At 37.8% G+C, this 21,901-nt stretch overlaps 1 protein-coding gene across 2 annotated transcripts; it reads left to right on the plus strand.

Moving 5' to 3' along the window:
- Positions 1-8,573: 8,573 nt before the first annotated feature.
- On the plus strand, positions 8,574-19,586 carry LOC124146205 (tyrosinase-like protein). 2 transcript variants are annotated; one of them, XM_046516419.2, is made up of 4 exons: positions 8,574-8,727; positions 16,378-16,611; positions 17,443-17,558; positions 18,250-19,586. In XM_046516419.2, exons 2-4 carry the CDS (start codon positions 16,378-16,380, stop codon positions 19,406-19,408), a joined length of 1,509 nt encoding a protein of 502 aa, XP_046372375.1. In that variant the 5' UTR covers positions 8,574-8,727; the 3' UTR covers positions 19,409-19,586. The 2 variants fall into 2 exon arrangements, with proteins under 2 accessions (XP_046372375.1, XP_046372463.1); XM_046516507.2 differs by lacking the exon at positions 8,574-8,727 and adding an exon at positions 13,751-13,891.
- Positions 19,587-21,901: the final 2,315 nt, after the last annotated feature.

The raw sequence follows: 21,901 nt of genomic DNA on the forward strand, positions 1-21,901 counted from the left end.
GTGTCAGCATATTTCATCATTGAGGTAACATGTTATTGTTCAGCCAATGCTTTCTGTTAGCCTAACTAATATATATATATCCAACATCGTCATGTTTTAGCAAATTCTCTTATAATCTTCATAAATTTCAGTCTTAAGTGGGAAAGATATTTTGAGCATATATGTTCATGGAGGAACCACAACTCCAGCTTTCAACTTGCAATAAATAGGTCTGTATGTTGATTTTTAAATGTAGACAGTCAACGCTCTATTATCCGACGAAGCAGATGCCATTGGGCGTTAAAGGCAAAATAAAGGTAAATATCATATGAATAGATCACTAAAATTCAGTAATGACACCAGGTGTTCGCGAACTGATTAATAGACAAACCCTGGCGCCGTTTGTGGACTGTACATAATTATACAAGTCGACTGTCACATAAATGTATTTCCCTTCTCTATCAAGCTTAATACAGATTATTATGAAGAACCATGCTTGTCACTCACGTGAGGAATTTGACATTTCCAAAGTTTTCACATTGCCGATAGCTAGATAGAATTTTACTGCATGATTTTAAAGATCATTTGTTCCGTGTTTAATAGGTTTGCATTATAATTCGATAAATGCACTTGTTTCATATTATGCTGGCTTATCACTACTGACATAAACCGCCAACCACTTCACCATGTTGAATTTATCTCACGTCTTACTGAGAACGTACATGATATCACGAGTACCAATAAGCATTTACACGAAATGCTGAAGCGTCTTGGAAAAGAGGGATATCTAAAACGTTATCTGTTGCATTTTCTGGAAGGGGAATTTGAACGGGCTTCAGAACTGTTTATCATTTTGAGGACATCTACGCCGATCTGGGAAATCATATTTTCTAAATGTAAATCTTTTGTTTATGTAATTTACAATAAAAAACAATGTTTCCATCGTCATTTTAAGACTTTTTTTCAAATATACTAGTCTAGAAATCTGAATAAACGTTTTTCAATCTAATGGTTTAAATGTGTATGGGTATTGGACAACACAACAGAAAGAAACAAGCATTAAATACTTTTTATCTATTAAATGATGTTTGCACATGCTTCGACAATACCCATTTGGACTCCCGCTGTCGTATATAAACGTTTGGATTCGGAGTCACCATATACTAGTATATTATGGTATGTCCACACATCCGACAAACCATCCAACCATAATAATGGATCGTGTGCTGTTAAAATGGTAAACCTTACAAGGTAAAAAAACTGTTTCTTGTTCGCCGTGTTTCGCGTTAGCATCAACTCTGAGAGAAACAGGTTCGTGATGTACAGAAACACTGAGACAAATATTTTACAGCAGAAACTATGTTTTTCATTCACCTGGCTACTTTGAAATGTAATTGCCGGATTGCTAGGTAATGAAAGGAGCGCTACCCCCTGCGTCGCTGTAATGTATAGTGGCTCTATGACACTTTTATGAAGACTAAGTTCCAAAGAGAGATCTGGTACGCCATTTGTTCAAGGAAATCGAGGTATCCCCCTTCCTCTGCCTCGTCTAATGCCCCATCCTTCAATACAGCATAAACACTGTCAGCTCATTTATTTGGTTTTGAGAGTCTTTTTCTCGCCGTGGCACAGTTTCCTTTTCTCTTGGATAGAAAACCTTCCCGTGGAGCCAAGGATGCAATTGAGGCATTTTTGATGTCTGGATTTGGGATGAATGGTTTTGGCTTGACAGCTATCTGGCTTTTATCAAGCAGGAATTCGATGTCTGTTTTGTGGCTGGTGTTTGGAGAAAGGGTCGCTGTTACGAAACAATCATACTATGAAAAAATGGAAACACATTTTGAACAACCGGGTGCCTTGCGACCAAATTCTCACGAATATTTTATTCCGAATAATTACTCTGTGTTTAATGATAAAACCAACGATGCAATAGCGATTGGGATGTGATGTCTGTGTATATTAACAATATACTGGAAAACATACAACCCATCTATATGCATGTGTACATATTCAGGGGAATACTCATTTGCGATAATAACTGTTATAGCATGTTGAATAAAATATCCACCACATAACAACTACGTTAGGATCCAGTGTATGCTTTAAGACAGATGTGCATGCAGGTGATGCAAAAGTTCACCAATAGTGCAATGGTGCAAGGGAGACAACTCAGCCACTTTGCCTGTACAGAATCTTAAACATTCAACCATGTTGATCTTCTGCTATTTTATTGAACGAGTATTGCAGATTTCAGAAATGAAAGTGTTTGCTTGAGGTTTTAATCCATATCATGAAGCAGAGGTTGTTCTTCTGTCTTTTCTTTTCGTTATTCCATCATTCATTATCATGTGCAATTTATACGTGTATCCAAATGAATACTAGTATTAATTATGCTGTCTCCTTCATGTCACCTAAACGATTTCGTGTTGTTTTTTGCAACATAACTTTTGATTCTTAATAGTTTAGTTGTTGTGTTGGGCGCACATAGGCCTATAACCACCACCGGTATTGAATCATCTAGTCTCAACGATGTTATTTGGTCGGATAAAAAGTTTGTCAAGATATAAGTCAGGCATTGACGTATGTTAATTGTACTGGTAAACCAAAGTAAGATGATTCATTTTCGTGAATCTAAACTTTTACTAAAAACATATCAAAGTGTTTCAAATATTGCATATGTAGTCTCTTAGCCATTTGAATAATTACTGATAAAGATAAACTGGATGTCATTTTCCCTACCATCTTCAAAGGATGTTTAAGCTATGAATTTTAGCTTTTGCATACTAATTTTCCGTATGTTGAGTTGTTTCAATTATAACGTGAATAAACTACAAAAACACACTTAAGACGTACAGAGCATTATCTTTGTTTATCTTCACAGTTTCATCACACAGTCCCATGCAAGATAATTATACTGTGACAAATGGTAAAAAACACACAGTGGATTATCTCTTAACATTTTGTTCTCAATTCTGTCCACCCATCTATTTTGTTCGTATGATATCACACAATTATGAAACGGTGTGTGTACAATTGTTGTGAGGGGTGCATTGTTCCTCGTCATGTTTATATCTCTGTTAATGTTTTTCAAGGTATCCTGCGTACTATTACAACTGATATCATGATGTGTTTATAAATCACTATCAAACAGTGATTATACCAGGTGTTAATAGTGCGCAAACCAGCCATGAAATTCTATATTTGTGATATGGCCTGAAGGTAAACGACAGCGTGAAGGTAGACTTCGTGTACATCCGCACGTTAGCATGACTCGTGGGCCTTGTTCAGTTCCTTGTCTGTACCCAGAGACCATATACCGATCGGTGTATAGTCTCTCCTATACCATAGCAGTGAAATATCTATTTGAGACATGTTACATAGCTTGTACTTTAAAATGTAAGTATTGTGTACAAACATGTAAGTTACAATTTAAACACAAACTACCAACAGTTTTAGTCAAACACTCCGAGCAGATCAACATGACAAAAGCAGAATGTAGGACATTAACGATACAAAATACGTGCTTACTTATGTTTGTACTGAGTATTTTGTACAAACTATAACATATTTAAATTTAGTAAACCATACAATTATTTTCAAACATTTCAAACATAGCATATGTTATATCATGTTTTACAATATTAAATTTAAAACACAAAAATCATGTCGAATTCTACATGACTTTTGCGGACTAAATATATTTAGTAAACAATAGAGGGATTTTTACACTCACACACACACACACACTCACACACACACACACACACACACACACACACACACACACACACACACACACACACACACACACACACACACATACATATATATATATATATATATTGTACAATGTCAACAATGCGACAATATATATATATATTGTCGCATTGTTGACTGAAAATATGTTTTTTTTTGCTGTATATATGCATATATTACATAATTGAAAAACACAAAGGTATATGTAATTCGAGTGTACATATATGAAAACTTAATTTTTTAATGTATGTGTTTGTGTTTTGGGTGTGTTTGCGTGCGTGTGCGTGTATATATGTGTGTGTGTACATTGCATTAAACAGGGAAATCGTCTTGCCTTTACAGTATATGCATATAAGCGACACAACCATTTTACAATATAAGAAACCTATAAATCTATCAGAGTCCATATTTAAAACACGCATAGATTATCAAAAAGTCAAGTAGGCTCAACTGATCCGTCTGAAAGGTCGCCATGTCGTTTGTTTAGTACCTGATACCTGACATACAAAGCGTTATAATGTTCATGTTCCAATTAGATCAATGACTTCACCTAGAGAGGCCACAGGATGCTGGCCAGGTCACGATGTAGGTGTTAGCTTAACAGGTGACCGACCTACTGCGACATATAAGCCCGGGCTGAATCCCTCCGGGTGGTTTGAGCAGTCAACTTGGAGGTTCAAACAGGTTAGCACATACCAAACATGCACTGGATGAAAGTACTCATTTCCCACACGCGCAGGTAGACTTGTCACCTGATTTATACACGTATAGGTTAAGTCATCGGTAATTATGGAAATAATGAGTGCAATGATGTTGTATAACATTTGATGAGCTCGATATCATGAACAACGTCCCACGCCGTCGGTGACGCGCAATCAATCAAGTCAACGAGCCTGACCACTCATTCCTATTTAATCTCCTCTCCACCACAGGTAATGGTGCAAGGGGACATTTACTGGTGTGATTTATTGTTGGGATCGTCTTTAATCGTATTGTAGCATTACACTGTGTTTAGGATTGGCTGTAAATATAGTCTGAATGTTATTTGTTTGATTTATTGTTTTACATTTTTATCATTTGCTATACTTAAGCATCATGATAGTTTATTCAATTGTTCAATTAAGCATCAACCACACTGACGAAATTTATTTATTTATTTATTTATTTATTTATTTATTTATTTATTTATTTATTTATTTATTTATTTATTTATTTATTTATTTATTTATTTATTTATTTATTTATTTATTTATTTATTTATTTATTTATTGCACCAGTTTGACTTGAACACCATCCCTTTCAGACACATTATTTTGAATTGGTTTTGTTACATATAATTACATTGAAGACCAGATATGTCGCGCAAAAGCAGATATTAATGCCCTCGTGCTATCTCTCACACACTCACGCACGCACGCACGCACGCACGCACACACACAAACACATTCACACACACACACGCCTAATTTAAAGCGACAAAACCATTTCCACAATCACAAGAAATGTCTACTGAAAGCAGAATCAATTATACGATTTTGACTAAATCATTTGCTTAAAAATCACCATCTACTATTGATGATACCAGAAACAAAAGTGAGTGATCGGCTACTCCAAGGCAGCAACCAAATCTGACAATGCAAGAAATTGACACCCCGACGAATCAGTCACAAACGACACTGGAGACGACTTCCTTTATCTTGTCCAGCTTTTTAAACAGAAAATATCTCTCACCCGACGATTATAAAACTACACGTATGTCTAAAAGGTGTAACATCTTCAGCACGGCTAACATCGTAATGATAAGAAAGCTCTAAAATGTGTCCGCTCTAATATTATATGTACTAAGTAATTATATATCCTACCCAACCTATGAATACTTAGTGCGTTTTACTGCTTACATCTGCATCTTCCCGAAAACCATATTTAATATATGTTTACATATTGTACATATCCATCTGTGCGTTGGTGAATACTATTTGTATATGAATTAAATCCGTGTATCTCTTATACCGCTGATCGCCGTCGAAGTGAAATAGAGTTCAGTTAACGTTATCATTATCTGTTGGCTTCCCTTGTTAGTTTCCACCTTTTGTTATCTAATTAATTTTTGTTGTCATTAAATACATATATATATGCTCTCTGCCTCATGGAATTCATTCACCTGATAAAGGAGTAAGTATATACTCCGAAACGCTGTGTTCCTCATAATAAAGAAGTTCACATCCATAAATTCTCTTCCTTGTGTGTATCACATCTAAAAGCCTTTCAAAGACTTGAGTTCAGTTCTGTTCTGATCATTCGTCCACATCCCGGTGTCTATACATCAATGACACACGAAGCAGGAACTAACTCCACGTTCCGGTGTTCGAGTCAGCCAAGGTCCAGACGAAGTAATTAGTAATTGTGTGACACTGAGACACTTTCTCTGTTTAATTACGGTAATTAGAGTGATCATTAACTCTTACATAATAATTGATAGACATAATGTGATTTCAGCTAGCAGGTGCTTTCAACCGCCTTGAATCAAGCAGGGCTGTCAATTGGCCTGAGGTTAATCGCTCATGACATGGAAACCCGCCAGACTACCGATGCAAGTTCACCAGGAGTATTTCTGAAAAGCAACACATCACGTTAGCACTTTACCATTTACTGTTAGAAAAACACACATCGTTTAAAGATGGGTGTGCAGTGAGGACACATTTATATCTTTCTATCAGACCCAAATCAGATAAATAAAGACGACAAAATCATTTCCATTACCATTAGGCGTATCTGCTGAAACCAATGCCCGTTGTACGATTCCGACTTTACCATAATGTATATTGATGGTGTTATGTTTTTATCGTGTTATGCGTATCGATAAACATAACATAATAAAACAAAACACCATCAATCCTCCACCCCCGAATATTACATGGTTGGTCCTTAAATGCTTCCAGTATGACAGTACCAGTATCCATATCAAACATTTTCTTGATCTATAAACTCTTCATTGGGTTCGATCCTCAAGGCTCAAGTCTGGTTCAAAGGGAGATATTTTCACCACACTGTGATGAGACTTAAAGTTATAATTTGTAATTGCATCATACCAAATCTGAGTGTACATATCTGTTAATCGTGGAATATTCAACTGTTAATCATTAAATAAGAATTGTTTATCCTCACCGACGTCTTGTGCAATCCATACATGTGAACTCCGGAAGAGAATATAAAATATTTCTGATATTCAATCATTTTTTTCGATTTCATCTAATTTCCTTTGCATAAGGTAGTATCTGTCTGGAATGTTCATAGTACCTGGGCAGAAACATGTTACGCCTGACACATGCGATGATCTACAAGTAAAGAATAACTCACATTTCATCACTGTACTTTCGACATGCTGAAGTTAGATGCTACGTTAGAAGAGGGAAAGCATTAAAATTACATGGCCTTTTAAACAGTGTAAACAGTAGTGAGTTAAGGTTTATAGTCACATCGGCAATATTTCAGCCATATCATGACTAAGTGTAAACAGTAACAAGCATTTCAATACAAACGCCTATAGATGGATCAAACTTCTGTATCTTCTCCAAACGATATGCATGCAGTAATCTATTTCATTATAAAAGTCAATCAAAGGATCAACCATTCTATTTATTCTTCAAACGACTTAACATCATGATTATAAAGTATATAAATGGATCAAACACCACATTTCGTCTTCAAACGACGTAATACCATGATTATAAAAGTCAATCAATGGATCAAACATCATGATTCTTCTTTAAGCCAGATAACAGTAAATCTATTTTATTATACACGTCCATCACAAATCACACTGGTCATACCACAAAGGGAGTAGTGAGTGAGTGAGTATGGTTTTACGCCGCTTTTAGCAATATTCCTGCAATATCACGGCGGGGGACACCAGAAATAGGCTTCTCACATTGTACCCATGTCCAGAATCGAACCCGGGTCTTCGCCGTGACGAGCGAACGCTTTAACCACTAGGCTACCCGACCGCCCCTCTCAAAGGGAGTAATAAGTGACCCCATATCCTGGACAAATGTCTATTTATAATCAAAGTATTGATCAAACATCAGGTTTCTTTTCCAAATGAAGTAATCTGTCAAACTATTTCATTATTAATGTCTATCAGTGAATCAAAATTGCTTCATCTTCAAGGACGTATGATCATAAACTCTATCAAAGGACGAAACATTCAGTTTCATCTTCAAAGGGCGTTATCAGTAATCATATTTTATCATGAATGTAAATCAATCGATTTAAACTCCCGTTTGTTCTCGAAACGATTTAAACAGTAGCCATAGTTCATACTAAATCTGGGCGGTCGGGTAGCCCAGTGGTTAAAGCGTTCGCTCGTCACGCCGAGGACCCGGGTTCGAATCCCGACATGGGTACAATGTGTGAAGCACATTTCTGGTGTCCCCCGCCGTGATGTTGCGGGAATATTGCGAAAAGCGGCGTAAAATCAAACTCACTCTCTCATAATACATCTCTATTAATGAATTAAAGATACGACAACCCACGAATCAAACTTTCTTTCTTCTTCAAAAGACGTTAACTGCAAAACTAGTTCATTATAAATTACTATCCACGACTATCCACGTTACCAGTAAAACTAGTTCATTTAAACGACTATCCACGAATCAAACTCCTTCTCAACAAACTTCCCAGATTCCCAATCACGTCAATTAAATTCTTATATTCTTAATTGATCTTATATTGAATGTACTTCTATTGAAAGATGATAATATGTGACACGTTCGTTAGTCACGTGATCGCTAATTAGTTATGACCCCAAGGGAAAAGGGATCGTATCGAATACATTAGGCGCACCTTGCAGTCTCTCACGTGAGAAGGCCCAATACAGGTAGGGTGTTTGGGGTTTAAAAGTAAAGAGTCCCTAAGAGTCCACCCTTTCAATTCCTGGTTTCAAGGACATTATATCTGGTCAGACGAGGGAGGTGTCGCCAGGCCAAGATCAAGGTAAGTTTCATACTTGACACATGCAAACACGTCTTGAGACAAATCATACATCTTAAACATATATATACACATTCAAATTATACATCTCATACTATACTCATGTATACTTAGTTTTAGACATGTAGACATGTGTTTATATCCCTGAAGATAAAGCTGAAACATGAAGGAGAACACTTCGTGCCGTATAATTATTTTGTGAATTTCTTTCCATATTTCCATATGTGCTACTGTACAACAGTGAATTTTTATATATTATATATATATATATATGTATGTATGTATGTATGTATGTATGTATGTATGTATGTATGTATGTAACCGTGTATACGTCTTATACACATGTATACATATTATTTTATACTTCTTATACACACGTATACATATTATTTTTTACTTCTTATACACACGTATACATATTATTTTTTACTTCTTATACACATGTATACATAATATTTTATACTTCTTATACACATGTATACATATTATCCATTTTATTCACATGTTTACATATTTTACATCTTATTCACATGTTTACATATTTTACATCTTATTCACATGTTTACATATCTACATCTTATTCACATAAACATTGAGTGTATGTTTCTGGATTTTCACATGTAAGGTCGTTAATGGCAAATGTTTGAGTACATACATTTAATTTCGTGGTCGGCTTATTCGTAAAGGGATGGGTACATGAAGCACTTTCAGCATTTACATTGCTACACGTTCATATTAAACATGACAATCATTTAGTAATACATAGTTTATATTTTGTGGTCCACGAAAGGCAATCATATTTGGTTTGTGTGATGTTATGCTTCCTGAAAGGTTTTTGATTCACACTTTCAGAATCAGTGCAAGACACAAACATTACGACAGTATACTTTATTTAAACAATCATTGCTTATGCTTTTCTCTTTGATGGCGTTGGGTAGCCTACTGGTTAATGCGTTCGCCGGTCGCGTTGAACCGGGTTCGATTCCTTAACATGGATTCAAATTGTATTTGAAGTGTGAATAATGCTCCCGCCAACCTTCATATGTTGTCGCAAAACCGAAATCACAGGAAACTGAAACTGAATTTTAACATCGCTTCCGTATTCTTAAAAGATATTCTTGTGTCAAATTTTAAATCTCGTGTAGCACCATTTGTGTCTTTCAATTTCGTTTTGTACTTATGTTACAGATATATTGAGTATAAATACAACAAGAATATGTTTTAATTCTACATATTCAAGTACATGCAATATGAAGAACACAATCGTATATATTTGTAATTATGCAAAGTGTAGGCTATTTACAAAATAGCCTTTTGTAAAATTACTAAAGACATTTGAGACGATCCAATTATATTTTCTACCTGCCGTCATCTTTGCTGACCCCGGTGCCTCACCCACTTCCTACATGGTGGCTGCTCAGAGGCGGAAGCAGCTGGCACAGTGATTGATCGGAGACCCAGTATGATGTAGCCTTTGGTTAAATCTACAGGATTAGATAACTTAAATATGCAATATGTAGGTTTATCGCGTAGAGGAGTGAGTGACCACTTAACATCGAACTGGGAAAAGGTCAAACATGTGAAAAGTTTATTCTTATCTTCAGAGGAGTAATGTCATAAAAACTATTGTGACAAAATACGAGTCCTTTAATTTTGTCCAGACATGCTTTTAAAACGAGAAGTGAAGACACAGTGGCACACGAAATAGGTCTTACCAGCAAGCTGATGAAATAGGATTTCGAATTATGTATATGTTTTGGTTTATGGATTATTTCGAAAGGATCAATAACTGGGAGCAGAAAATTTAACTTAACATGTTCATCAGGAAGTTCATGAAAAAGAAACAAACAAATCAAATCTGATACAGTTGAATGAAAAACTAATTATCGTGTTTAATATTTCCCAAAAAAACCCGTTAAGGTAGTATGGTCATTAAGGCATCAGACATTAAAAAAACCACTATTTTCAGTGATGTATAACTATGTTATCCCCGTGAGGTACAAATCCACTGACTTCATTTTGCGTGTGATCAGTGACACGCGGTAAACCATGCGGCAAGATCATCATCTGTACCTCAGGGTTTCCGGGAAGGGGTAATTGATTGTTGTTTAATTATCATACAAGGATGGAAAGTGGAACGCGTGTTACAATTATTTCGTCGTAATGTTGTCTGGTATGAACATGCACTTGGTCTCTTGACTGATGGTTTTAATTTAATCTCTGTTTTAGTTTTAAAAAAAATTAATTTTGAATTTTTTTCTCCGTTTTAGTTTTAAAAATTTTAATTTTGATTATTTTCTCCGTATATTTCATTAAGGCCCAGGAAATAGTTGCGTAATCTTCATCCCAAATTAGCATAAACCATTGTGTGGTAGATATACCGAGTTAAACCTGTATTAGACACTGAAGAAAAGTTCGTGACATGCGATTGAAGTTAAATGACACTTCAAGTCAGTGTCACAGGATCTCGCACTTTGACTTATTTTTAGGCATGTTGTCATGATAGTTCTTATGTGAGGCTTTTGAAAGATTATAACATCATGGTTCATATTAATCACGGTCTATATTTAGCATCATGACGTCACGTATAACGGTATACTTCATCACATCACATTTAATAATCGTGACCGGTCCTCGCTTCCTGTCATGTATACAGATGAGCGCCTGAATTTCACTCTGGGCTTGAATTACACAGAAGCCTTGCACTGAGAATGTGATCATATGTGCATTACCTGCAAACCTCTGGAGTAGTTTTCTTAATTTAAACTTTAATGAATACAAATAACAAATATATAAAAATCAACGCCTGAGTATAATCAGTCTCAAGTATCTTACGAAACAGATTCCATTGTGTAAAAGCCAAAATAGTGATGAAAATTATATGAATGGATATCAGTGATGACACCATGTGTTCGTGAAAAGGAAAGGCATGTCCTGCTCAACCGGCAGCACCCGTCACTCACACGATGTGCCATGGCCAGTTGTAACGCACTCACAACACGTGCTACCTGTAAGGCAGATGCTCACTAGTTAAGTAAACGCGACAAAGCCCTTACCGTTGTACGATTCCGAAGTAAGTATGAGTTCATGCATCACAAACAAATAATGTTGACACCAGGTGTTCACGAAACGGAAAGCGTATTCTGCCCTAAGGTGGCACTCGTGACAAACACATGCAAAGGCAAATCAAGTGTTCACCTTAAAAAACACGGGAACATATGGTACAAGTTTAAATAGGAAATTGCATTGGATATCACTGTTCACTGATGCTCCAAATAATACTTTTGACCACCATAAAACGCTATGAATGCTACAACCCCGATCAAACAACTTTTGAAAACAAAATTATCAGTGATGAACAGTGTTTGACATTGCTGACACTAGTATCGGTCTCCGTTGTATTTTTTAGGATAAAGAAGGAGCATTAAGAACACTGTAAGTGATGTTTGGTACTGACACATGCTCAGACTCAGTTATTTAGCAATTCTTCAATATCAGCTTTCGAACACATGACTCGTTTCACGGACTTTGTCGTGCCAAATCTAACTCCCGTGTTAACCCAGTTCCGACATAGACTTTCACTGTCTGAATGTCTTTGATAACGACTTTTAATTAAACATGTAATGATTTTAATGTCCTCGAATACGAAGCTGCGACCAATTTATTACACCTATGGGTTTGTGTTTATACACTAGTTTAGCGCTCCTTGTTGTGCTGTGTTATCAAGATTTATGTTATCATTAACACAAATCAGACTCCGTTATTAATAGTTTATTTTAAAATTTTCGATTTTGATAAACTCTGTATACTCAGTTTAAATTTGAAAGTGGCAGTCATGAGAAACGTCGATGGTGGTCTCTTTCGAGTGGCAATCAAACCTGTCAAATCTGACCAAAAAACATTCCCGAACGTGGTCGCTAACTCGTTCCAAGGCAGAAACAATCTGTTAGTGCTTCTTCCTTGGCAGCCATTTTGATTTCCCTATAAGGGACATCACTCCAGACAACTGAGACGGCTCTTCAACCGATTATTGCATGGGATGACAAGTTTAATCCCCGATCCCAGAATCTTCATAATTTAAAGCGATTTTTGTGAAATAAAAATGTCGTGAACTTCTCTCCATTTTGCCTTTGAAAGTAAATTCAAAACAAAAATACTTCCACTCTGAATTTCTTTAAATGACGATTTGCATTCTTATGTAGATAACTTATTATTGTTATTATTATTAATGTTATTGTTGTTATTATTACATATATATATAAATAAATAACTGCATCAAAGAGGTTTGGGTGATCCTGGCACAGTCAGGCTGGTTAGGCTCATCATCAGCTCAGGGCCCTTCCCCCTCCACACGCAGCCCAGACAGCGAATGGGACTTCTTCCAGGAATACCAATAGAACAGTTTCAGAAAATATATCTTCAGTAAAGATATCATTTAAGTGAGGAGATATATCTTTTCATATATTATTCTTCTGCAAAACATTTTTCAGATTTCCATGTAGATGTTAACTGTACAACATGTAATTCCCGTGGTATAATTAATCCAGACAGTGTCAGGATCCTGTCGTGGTTGGCAGTCTCGGGGACCCAACTCCTGACAACCACATTCTTTAATGTAGGACCTTCACATTTCAGGCCATAGGTATGTGCTTGACACGGGCCTATCTACATGGTTGGCCTATGTTGTGGTGATAGTGCTGTTAGTTAGACAAATGGCCAGTGATTACCCTCTCCAGTGACCACACAGCCTAGACATTTTTATTTCTAAGACATTTCAGTTTAATGGACTTAAACATATAAGGCGTCACATCAGTTGACAAATGACATGGTACGCTGTGACGAAATACACACGTCAGTGAAATCACGTCACACATTTCTCCCGGCTAATCCTGTCCAATCAGTAAGCTTCGCAGAAACTTTATTTTCAAATTCAAAGAAACTATATTAGCATTAATTTCAATCAATTAGGAATACTCGTAACATCGCCGCAACGTTGGGCTGTCATAAACCTGTACGCCTCGAGGCATGTCTTCGCTGTCAGGAGTTCTCTCAATGCGAGTGTATGACACGAGTAATGCGCACCCCTCTCACCTTTCATCACTGAAATGACTGGTAATTTTGTCCGCTAGGTGGAGTTTTAACCAGGCTGGAACATATGACGTGAAACGTAAGTCTATAACTTTGAATACTATATGTCAAACTTATTGTAGCGCTTGTAACTTTTTCGGCCTATATTCTTCGTGTCTATTGCTTATGACATCAGCCATACAAGTAAGCCATATATGATCCTGTCGATCATACTGACTTTTGACATCTTTTATGATACTATTTTTTTCTAGTTGATAGGATATTTTGGTCATGTGACATTTGGCCTTTTGCACTTAAAGACCTTAGTTTGTAAGTTTTTGATCAAACTCTAATATTTACTTTACAGAGAAAGTAAGCGTTCCGGAGTCTATTTTCGAGAAATGAATTAAATTTGTTAACAGATTTACGCATGCTACCGTTTTTACAAATACGGAAACAACGCATGTACCTGATCCGTATATCGAAAACCATGAATCTTTATACCGCAATTTCGTGAAGTTTTACAAAGTTGCTGATGCTTTCAAATTGACTTGAACAAAATTTAAATAACCGAAATTTAATTTTCTATACATTAATTTGTAGACACGGGGTTTATAAGATGTAAAAATATACAGTACAAACCTTTCTTTACATTAATCATAGTTTTATCCGAAATATAATATGTGCGTGCAAAATGCACGTTTACCACCTGCGTAATAACAGTGCCTAGTTGCCAATGCAAGCCCGAGAGTTGAAAGGACACCATAAAACTGCCACAAAGTGCCCGGAACGCCCATCGTGAGTGATACAGCACAGTTGAGCATGTAGACGTGCAATGGGAAGATGCATAAAAACATCGATGAGTGAAGCATTGAAGGACACAAACACACAAACACTTGGAAGGGCGTATATTCTGTGGTTCTGATCATGATTCAACTGATATGGGACCGAGGCTTCATTTCTTTTAGGTTTAGGTTCTGAATATAACGTCGATGTTTCGGTTTTAGTCATCCCCAAGACGTCGATCTTAGTCGTAGGGTGTCCCAGTCCAGTATCTGCTGAATCTTGAAACGTCGATATTTTGGTCGTCGAATTTCAATTGTAGCTACCCGGGCGTCGTTTTATAGTTGTAGCTATCGCAATGCGTCGATTGTTTAGTTATAGCTATTTCTGCCTTTTTAGGAGCCTGAATACGCTGCGCATAGTTGCGTCCCTTGGGCTTGTCAGAACGCTATAATCGAAGTTTCGAATCCCAGATTCGCCATTATTAGGTTTCTAGGTTTGTCAACACCATAACCGTGCTCGTGGGTTTCACCAAAATGGTAATCGTCCTAAGACCTGCATCACTTCGCTTTTTCCCACATCAAACTGACACTCCGTGATGTATCTGAAATATTGTTCAAGGCGGCGTCAAACCCACCACACTCACCCATACAGTGTCAAACTAAACACTATTCCAAGACAGGGGTTTTAGTCTATAGAGGTCGAATTCTTATGCATGGCAGTCGTCCGGTAGAAACGTGCTTTTAACATCTTTATTTGCAAAATGCAAAGAACAAACAAGACATTAAATATTTGAAAACCTCCCAATATAATCCATTCATATACATAGGAGTTATTTGTCATATTATCATACTCAGATGTAGAAGATTTCAGACGTGACTGACATTGGTTTGCATACCCATTGTGATACACAATTCATAACTGAAAAAAACCAGTCAAGATTCTTTAGATATGTTGAATTCATTTTTCACCCGCGGTCGTTGACACCATTCTCACGCCATAATTGCACATGATCTCAATACGTATGTCTGCAGGAGGACGCCCTGTTCTAAATAGTGTTAGAGAAAAGCTTTTTATGTTCAAGAAATGCATTAAGGCCTCCACAGGTCGATATTCAAGGATCTCATTAACATAACGGAAATCCCCAACATGAAAAATAACATTATTATAATAATGCCATTGAGTTAATCGGCGTTGTTAATCATGTGTGCGTGACTGTGACGTTTCTGTCAGTTGACATGGTGTCACAAACAGTTCGTATAAGGATGTTCGTTTTTATAAGTTACACGTTAACTACTACATAGGACATAGATACAGTATGACATCAGACACATACAATATGGCATGAGTCATATACAACAAGGCACTGATGCCACACGACATAGGACACATGCAATACGACGTAAGTACTATATTGCATAGGACATTACAATAAGGCATGAATACACCATGGCATAGGGTATACAATATTAGATAAGGCATGCATGGCTACAGTAAGACTTAAGTACAGTATGGCATAACACGTATTCGATAAGGCATATATACAATACGAATGACGCAAAGATACAATATGGTATTGGACATGGATACAATATGACATAAGGCATAGATACGATGAGACTTAAGAACGATATGGCTTAAGACATATACAATAAGGCATAAATACAATACGACATGACACAAAGATACAATAAGACTTACATGCAACATTACATAAGACATATACAATATGACACACGACATGCACACAATAAAGTTCCATACTTGCCAGAGATGGACGTTGACGATTTACTTGTATTCCAGATGAAGCCGCTATTACAGACGTTGCTCTTCACGCTGTTGCTGTCAGTGCTAGTTGACCCCCAGGCCCCCGACTTCCAGCTCCCAACCCCCAGGGTGAGGCAGGCGTTGGCGCTCGCCAACTACCTGATGAGGAGGCCCGTGGGTGCCAGGAGTGTCAGGAGGGACTGCCGCCTCATCCCCCAGTCAGATCTTGACACCATATTTAATGCCATCAGACGCGCCAAGAGAGACACAGTGAGTAGCATACAAATCTCTACTAAAACAGCTTTTGGGGTAAAAGGTCAGATCATGTGTTATTGATACCAAAATGTTTAAACATATATTTTAATCTCATGAAAAGGTTAGGGCACAAGTTATCACAACTTAGAACCCCACCTCCTATGGATTTACATGTATGCTTATTTACAATTAATAAATTACAAGACAGAAGGAAAGAAAATAAATAGAGAAACGTGTGTACATTAACATTGCTCACTCAAACATTTTTGTTTTCTTTATATATGTATGTACATTCCTAAACATGTTTAAAATGTTACGGGTATTGTCGAATTACTGTAGTCTCCCTCTGAATGTCAATGTCTACATACATATCATTTAACGGATAGTGTTATCGACCCAATACACTTGATATCACGATCCAGTAAATATGCAATTCAGATCTCCCAGTAGGTACTACTGTTAAGCCATATGCATAGATGCGTCGTTGTAAAACATTTGGCACTATAAGACAAATGGGTCGATTCATTCAAACCTGCTATTCACATTGTATTCACATTGTATTCACATTGTATTCGAGTTCAAATTTACTAAATTAGTCTTAAACATGAATGACATCATATGATGAACAGAGTATTGTCCTCGTGTGCTTCCCTATTGTAAATACCATATGTAAGGTATACAAAAAATTGTATTATACTCGCCATAGGCTCGTATAATACAATTCATATTCCTAACATATGATATTTAGGATACGGAAACACATTTAACTAATTATCTCTTTTTTGAGAAATCTTAGTCTTTAATACTGGAGATTCTTTGTGACAACGACGACGTCATGTGTTTCAGCGTCTCCGCCCCAACGTCCACGACTGCTTCGCCTTCCTTCACTCCCACCCTCAAGTCAACGCCGGCGCACACGGTGGGCCTGGATTCTTGCCCTGGCACCGAGTCTTCGTGTTCCTGTAAGTAGCGGTGAAACTCTGACTTTGTCATCATATATGTTTGGACATGTTGATTGTGTCCAGGCACCAAGCGTGTGTACGTTCTCCGGAACCTATGTTGTGTCGGCTACCACCTTTCTAGTTACAGCGAGAAAGCTGATTTTTCATATTTTGAAAGATCTAAAAGAAATCCTTTGTCTCTAACCAATTTTCAGACAAGATCTAGACTTGGTAATTAGCGGCGTGTGTGGAACAATTCCTTTAAGTATAAATTAAGGTTATCATTAATTGTAAGATCAATATTATTATATTTGAGTTTGAATACGAGTGAGTGAGTGAGTATGGTTTTACGCCGCTTTGCAATATTCCAGCAATATCACAGCGGGGGGAACCAGACATGGGCTTCACACATTGTACCCATATCAGGGTTTGAATGCGAATAATTGGTGTTTGATGGCCGGGAATTGATGTTTGCAATAACTGTCGGTGCCTAGTCCCCTTTAAACCTTAACAGATAGAACACAAGAATATGACTAGTTTATGAAATCAATAGAGCTTGCCATGAATTTGAAATAAATTATTTAGTAAGACGAGGCCTCAAGGACTACTAGAGACCCCATTCGTGTTTTCATATGGTATTCTATATGTTCCATACCATGTTTTAATAAACAAAGACGTGCAGCAATAAAAATGTCGTTTATTCTATTCTCAGGTACGAGAAGATGCTACGAATGTACGAGCCGACTGCCAGCATGTGTTTCTGGGACAGCACCCTTGAACCCGACAACTCCGCGGAATCATCAACTTGGACAGAAGGTCTCTTCGGTAACGGTAACGGCCCGGTCACCACCGGCCCGGGTGCAGGATGGACGACACCTGTTGGACGCCTGACCCGAAACGCAGGTCAGCGAGGAAGGCCAATGAACATGGCCGACATCGAGAACATCCTGTCGCAAGGAACCCTGGGAGAAGTCTCATTCCCTAACGGCCATGTCTCATCCAACGTAGAAGAAGTCCACAACCACGTCCATGTCCACGTTGGCGGCCACATGGGTCAGATTGAGACGGCTGCATACGACCCCGTCTTCTGGTTTCACCATACTTTCGTTGACTGTATCTACGAGTGGTTCAGAGACGAACAGAAGAGCCGGGGTACCGTCAACATTCAACGGGACTGGCCAAGAGACTGGGGCGAGAACTCCCATGGTCCCTTCAGGCCAATGAGATTGGGATCCCTGAGAAACATCGACGGCCAGAACGACTTCTTTAGCACAAGAGTACTTGAGTGTCACCGTGTTCCTCGTTGCAGGACGAACGCTGACTGTGGACGTCACATGACCTGCGAGCGTCGATCTAGTAGATGCACGAGCACAACGCGGGTAACTCAGAGCAACAACTTTTTCAATGGCCTGATGGGAATGCTAGGTAATATTGGCAACGTCGGAAACTTGGGTAACCTTGGAAACGCGTTCGGCGGAAATATAGGAGGATTTAACCAGAACAACGGCGCAGGTGCAATGAATGGATTCAATACCTTCAGAAACCCAAATCAGTTTGGGGGTCCGCAACAGGGGAATTTTGGGGGTCCGCAACAGGGGAATTTTGGGGGTCCACAACAGGGGAATTTCGGTGGCCCACTTGGCGGTCAGCGTAACTTTGGCGGACCACCCGGAGGTCCTCAATTCGGTCTCCAAGGCAACGCTCAGTTCGGACCCCAAGGCAATCAGTTCGGACGCCCTCAAGGCGGTAATGGTTTCGGCGGAATGGGCCCTGGGGGTCCCATGCCTGGGGGTCCCATGCCCGGGGGTCAGGGAGGAAACTTCGGTCGAGGTGGAGGTGGTGGATTCGGCTTTGGTCAATTTGGGAAATAATCTATTGCTTCGTGGTCTCATCTCTGTCATATTCGGCCTACTTTTATTATTACGACAGTTAAAATTGACAATACTAACCTTGAAAACAATAAGCTGTGCGCAAAGAGTCATTTTCGTGTTATTTCGTAGTAAATGTGTGAATGTACAGTACCTTGGAAATAAATGCTCTCTGTTTTGACATGTTCTAGTTATCAGATACCTTTCAAGTACCGCTATCTTCACATGTACATCTGCAATTATGAACACATAGTCCAGATATTGAAAAGTAGGATCATCTTATCCAAGGCCAAGGGAAAAACGTTTTTGGAATTGGGTGCTTAGAAATTCACGATTTATTTTATGAAGACAGACCATATATATTTTATAGACAATGTCCCCAAAAAACCGTCGGAGATGTAAATAGATATTTATTGTTCTTGCTCGTTCCAAAGATTGGTGGTTTCACGTAGATTTAAGTTGTTGATTTTTTGCAAATATATATTATATATGTATATACCTAATAAATGATGTTTGAGTGAAGCTTTGTTTGTTGGAAGAATGATAAATATGTAACAGGGAAATTGAAAGAGAAGAACATGAAATGATGAAATGAATAGGATATATTTCTGGCCGCAGTAATAACGTTACGTAATGTCTATATGATTATATATGGATGCCTTCCAACCACATAGTATTCAAGTACACTCACCGGATGGATTGTTAGAACTGGCAACCAAATAATCAAAACCTTTAAACACTGTACATGTATATCATGTCCGAAGAGCACCTCCAATTAATTATTTCTTAGGGCGAGGGATTAAAGGTAGTCGTCGAGCCGTCGTTCCAAGCGGTGATTAATACCAGAATGTGGCTTACATGTTTACACATACGTTTCAACTGGTATTTATAACACTAGTTTCGTGTGAAGAAGATTTATATCACTTGTTACTTAAGGTCTTCCAGTGCTACCCCGTACGTACTATTAAACTTACGCCGTAATCAAACATAAACATAAACCTACAGGGGACGTACAAACCCGTATCCACACCTCTATACAGTTATCACTCATAAACCTGCAGTGTCGACCTTCACACCTGCATATGTATACACCAATTCACAGTTATCACACACAAACTTTGTAGGGTCGACCTTTAAACCTATGAATTCTTTACACCATCTTTATGGAATGCGAATGTATACACTCTGGCACCGGAGACAAGCACTGTCTTAGTAGACACGTTAACGCCAATGGCGTTCCGCAGGTCATTTCTGAGTATGATGGCAGTCACAATGTGGTGACGTCTTGCCGCAATCAGGAAAAACGTGTCATCCCCCGCGTGGTGGATCGCTGTCGACTACCTGAATGTGACTGGGTAACTGATCCAAACGTTTGGTATGTATTCCATGCCCTACTGGTCATACTTTGGCTGACATCAAAGACGTTTGCAACGTGATCTTCTGTTGATCCATTTCCAAAGCATGCCTATGCATCTTCCTCATTCTTCGATCGTTAAATGACGTCTTTGACGCTGAGGGGAAATAAGTGCATTCAGTTGTTGCAATCCTCAGTAGCAAATGTTATTGTGCTCTCTGATAATGATATGCAACGATTCTGTCACGATACATCCATACACAGGTTTTCACTCACCTCGTGCACATCATGCCCATGACTGCATGCCTCGGTCCGTTCATAATGAAATTAGGGTCCTCAAGGGATTACCCAATCATTGGGTACCGGAATATTTTAATATGTATTTGCTGGATGATTTTTTGATAACATCAAAACTTGATCCTTATCAAACTTCGAGCAGTATATTGTTTTTCTATTATTAAATTACTTCGACACTGAAAACCGAAAATAACCGAAACGGCTTTACTAAGGTTACCTGGAGATAAATATAAATAAACTGCCCCCGGCGTTACCCGATATATATTTCATACATTCTAAGTTCTTGTCTAACAAGCAAGAATGTCAGTAAGATTGACGAGACGTCGCCACTACTATCCTCCCCCCCCCCCCACCCAACATCAACCCCACAGACAGAGAGGTTTATTCAGTATTATGGCTATTTACAATTGATATAAAGTATAAAGTACAATTGACACTAACTCATAATATGATGTCACTTGCATGTACAGGAATGACATCTTCTTGAATCTGACAGTAAAACATGCTTTATATAAGTAGCCACTGAAAAGATAACATGTTTATCTTGTGAGTTGATAACATTATTCAAGAAAGGAAGATATGTTGATCTTAACTTGGAATACTTGTTACACTTAAATGAGACCGGGAATTCATATTCACCTGTCACAATTGGTACAAACACTATAAACAGCATCAATATCTTTCGACCTACGACACATATTTACATTGAAATTATGTAATGAGATTCTAAATTTACAAAAAGATCTTAATGACTTGTCTGGTAAAACAGATAAATACGTTTCCGGTTATAGATGTGACTTTATTACTATATTTGCTAAGATAATGCGAAGATGAAACAGTTTTGT

The sequence above is a fragment of the Haliotis rufescens genome, unplaced genomic scaffold (genome assembly GCF_023055435.1).
Source record: "Haliotis rufescens isolate VD_foot unplaced genomic scaffold, xgHalRufe1.0.p SCAF_17, whole genome shotgun sequence".
Lineage (NCBI taxonomy): Eukaryota > Metazoa > Mollusca > Gastropoda > Lepetellida > Haliotidae > Haliotis > Haliotis rufescens.

What these genes read in the sequence shown, in the direction of transcription:
- LOC124146205 (XM_046516419.2), top strand. Translation starts at nt 16,378, where the DNA reads ATGAAGCCGCTATTACAGACGTTGCTCTTCACGCTGTTGCTGTCAGTG. An exon ending in GACGCGCCAAGAGAGACACA is followed by an intron (nt 16,612 to 17,442) that starts GTGAGTAGCATA and finishes CATGTGTTTCAG; the next exon opens with CGTCTCCGCCCCAACGTCCA. An exon ending in CACCGAGTCTTCGTGTTCCT is followed by an intron (nt 17,559 to 18,249) that starts GTAAGTAGCGGT and finishes TTCTATTCTCAG; the next exon opens with GTACGAGAAGATGCTACGAA.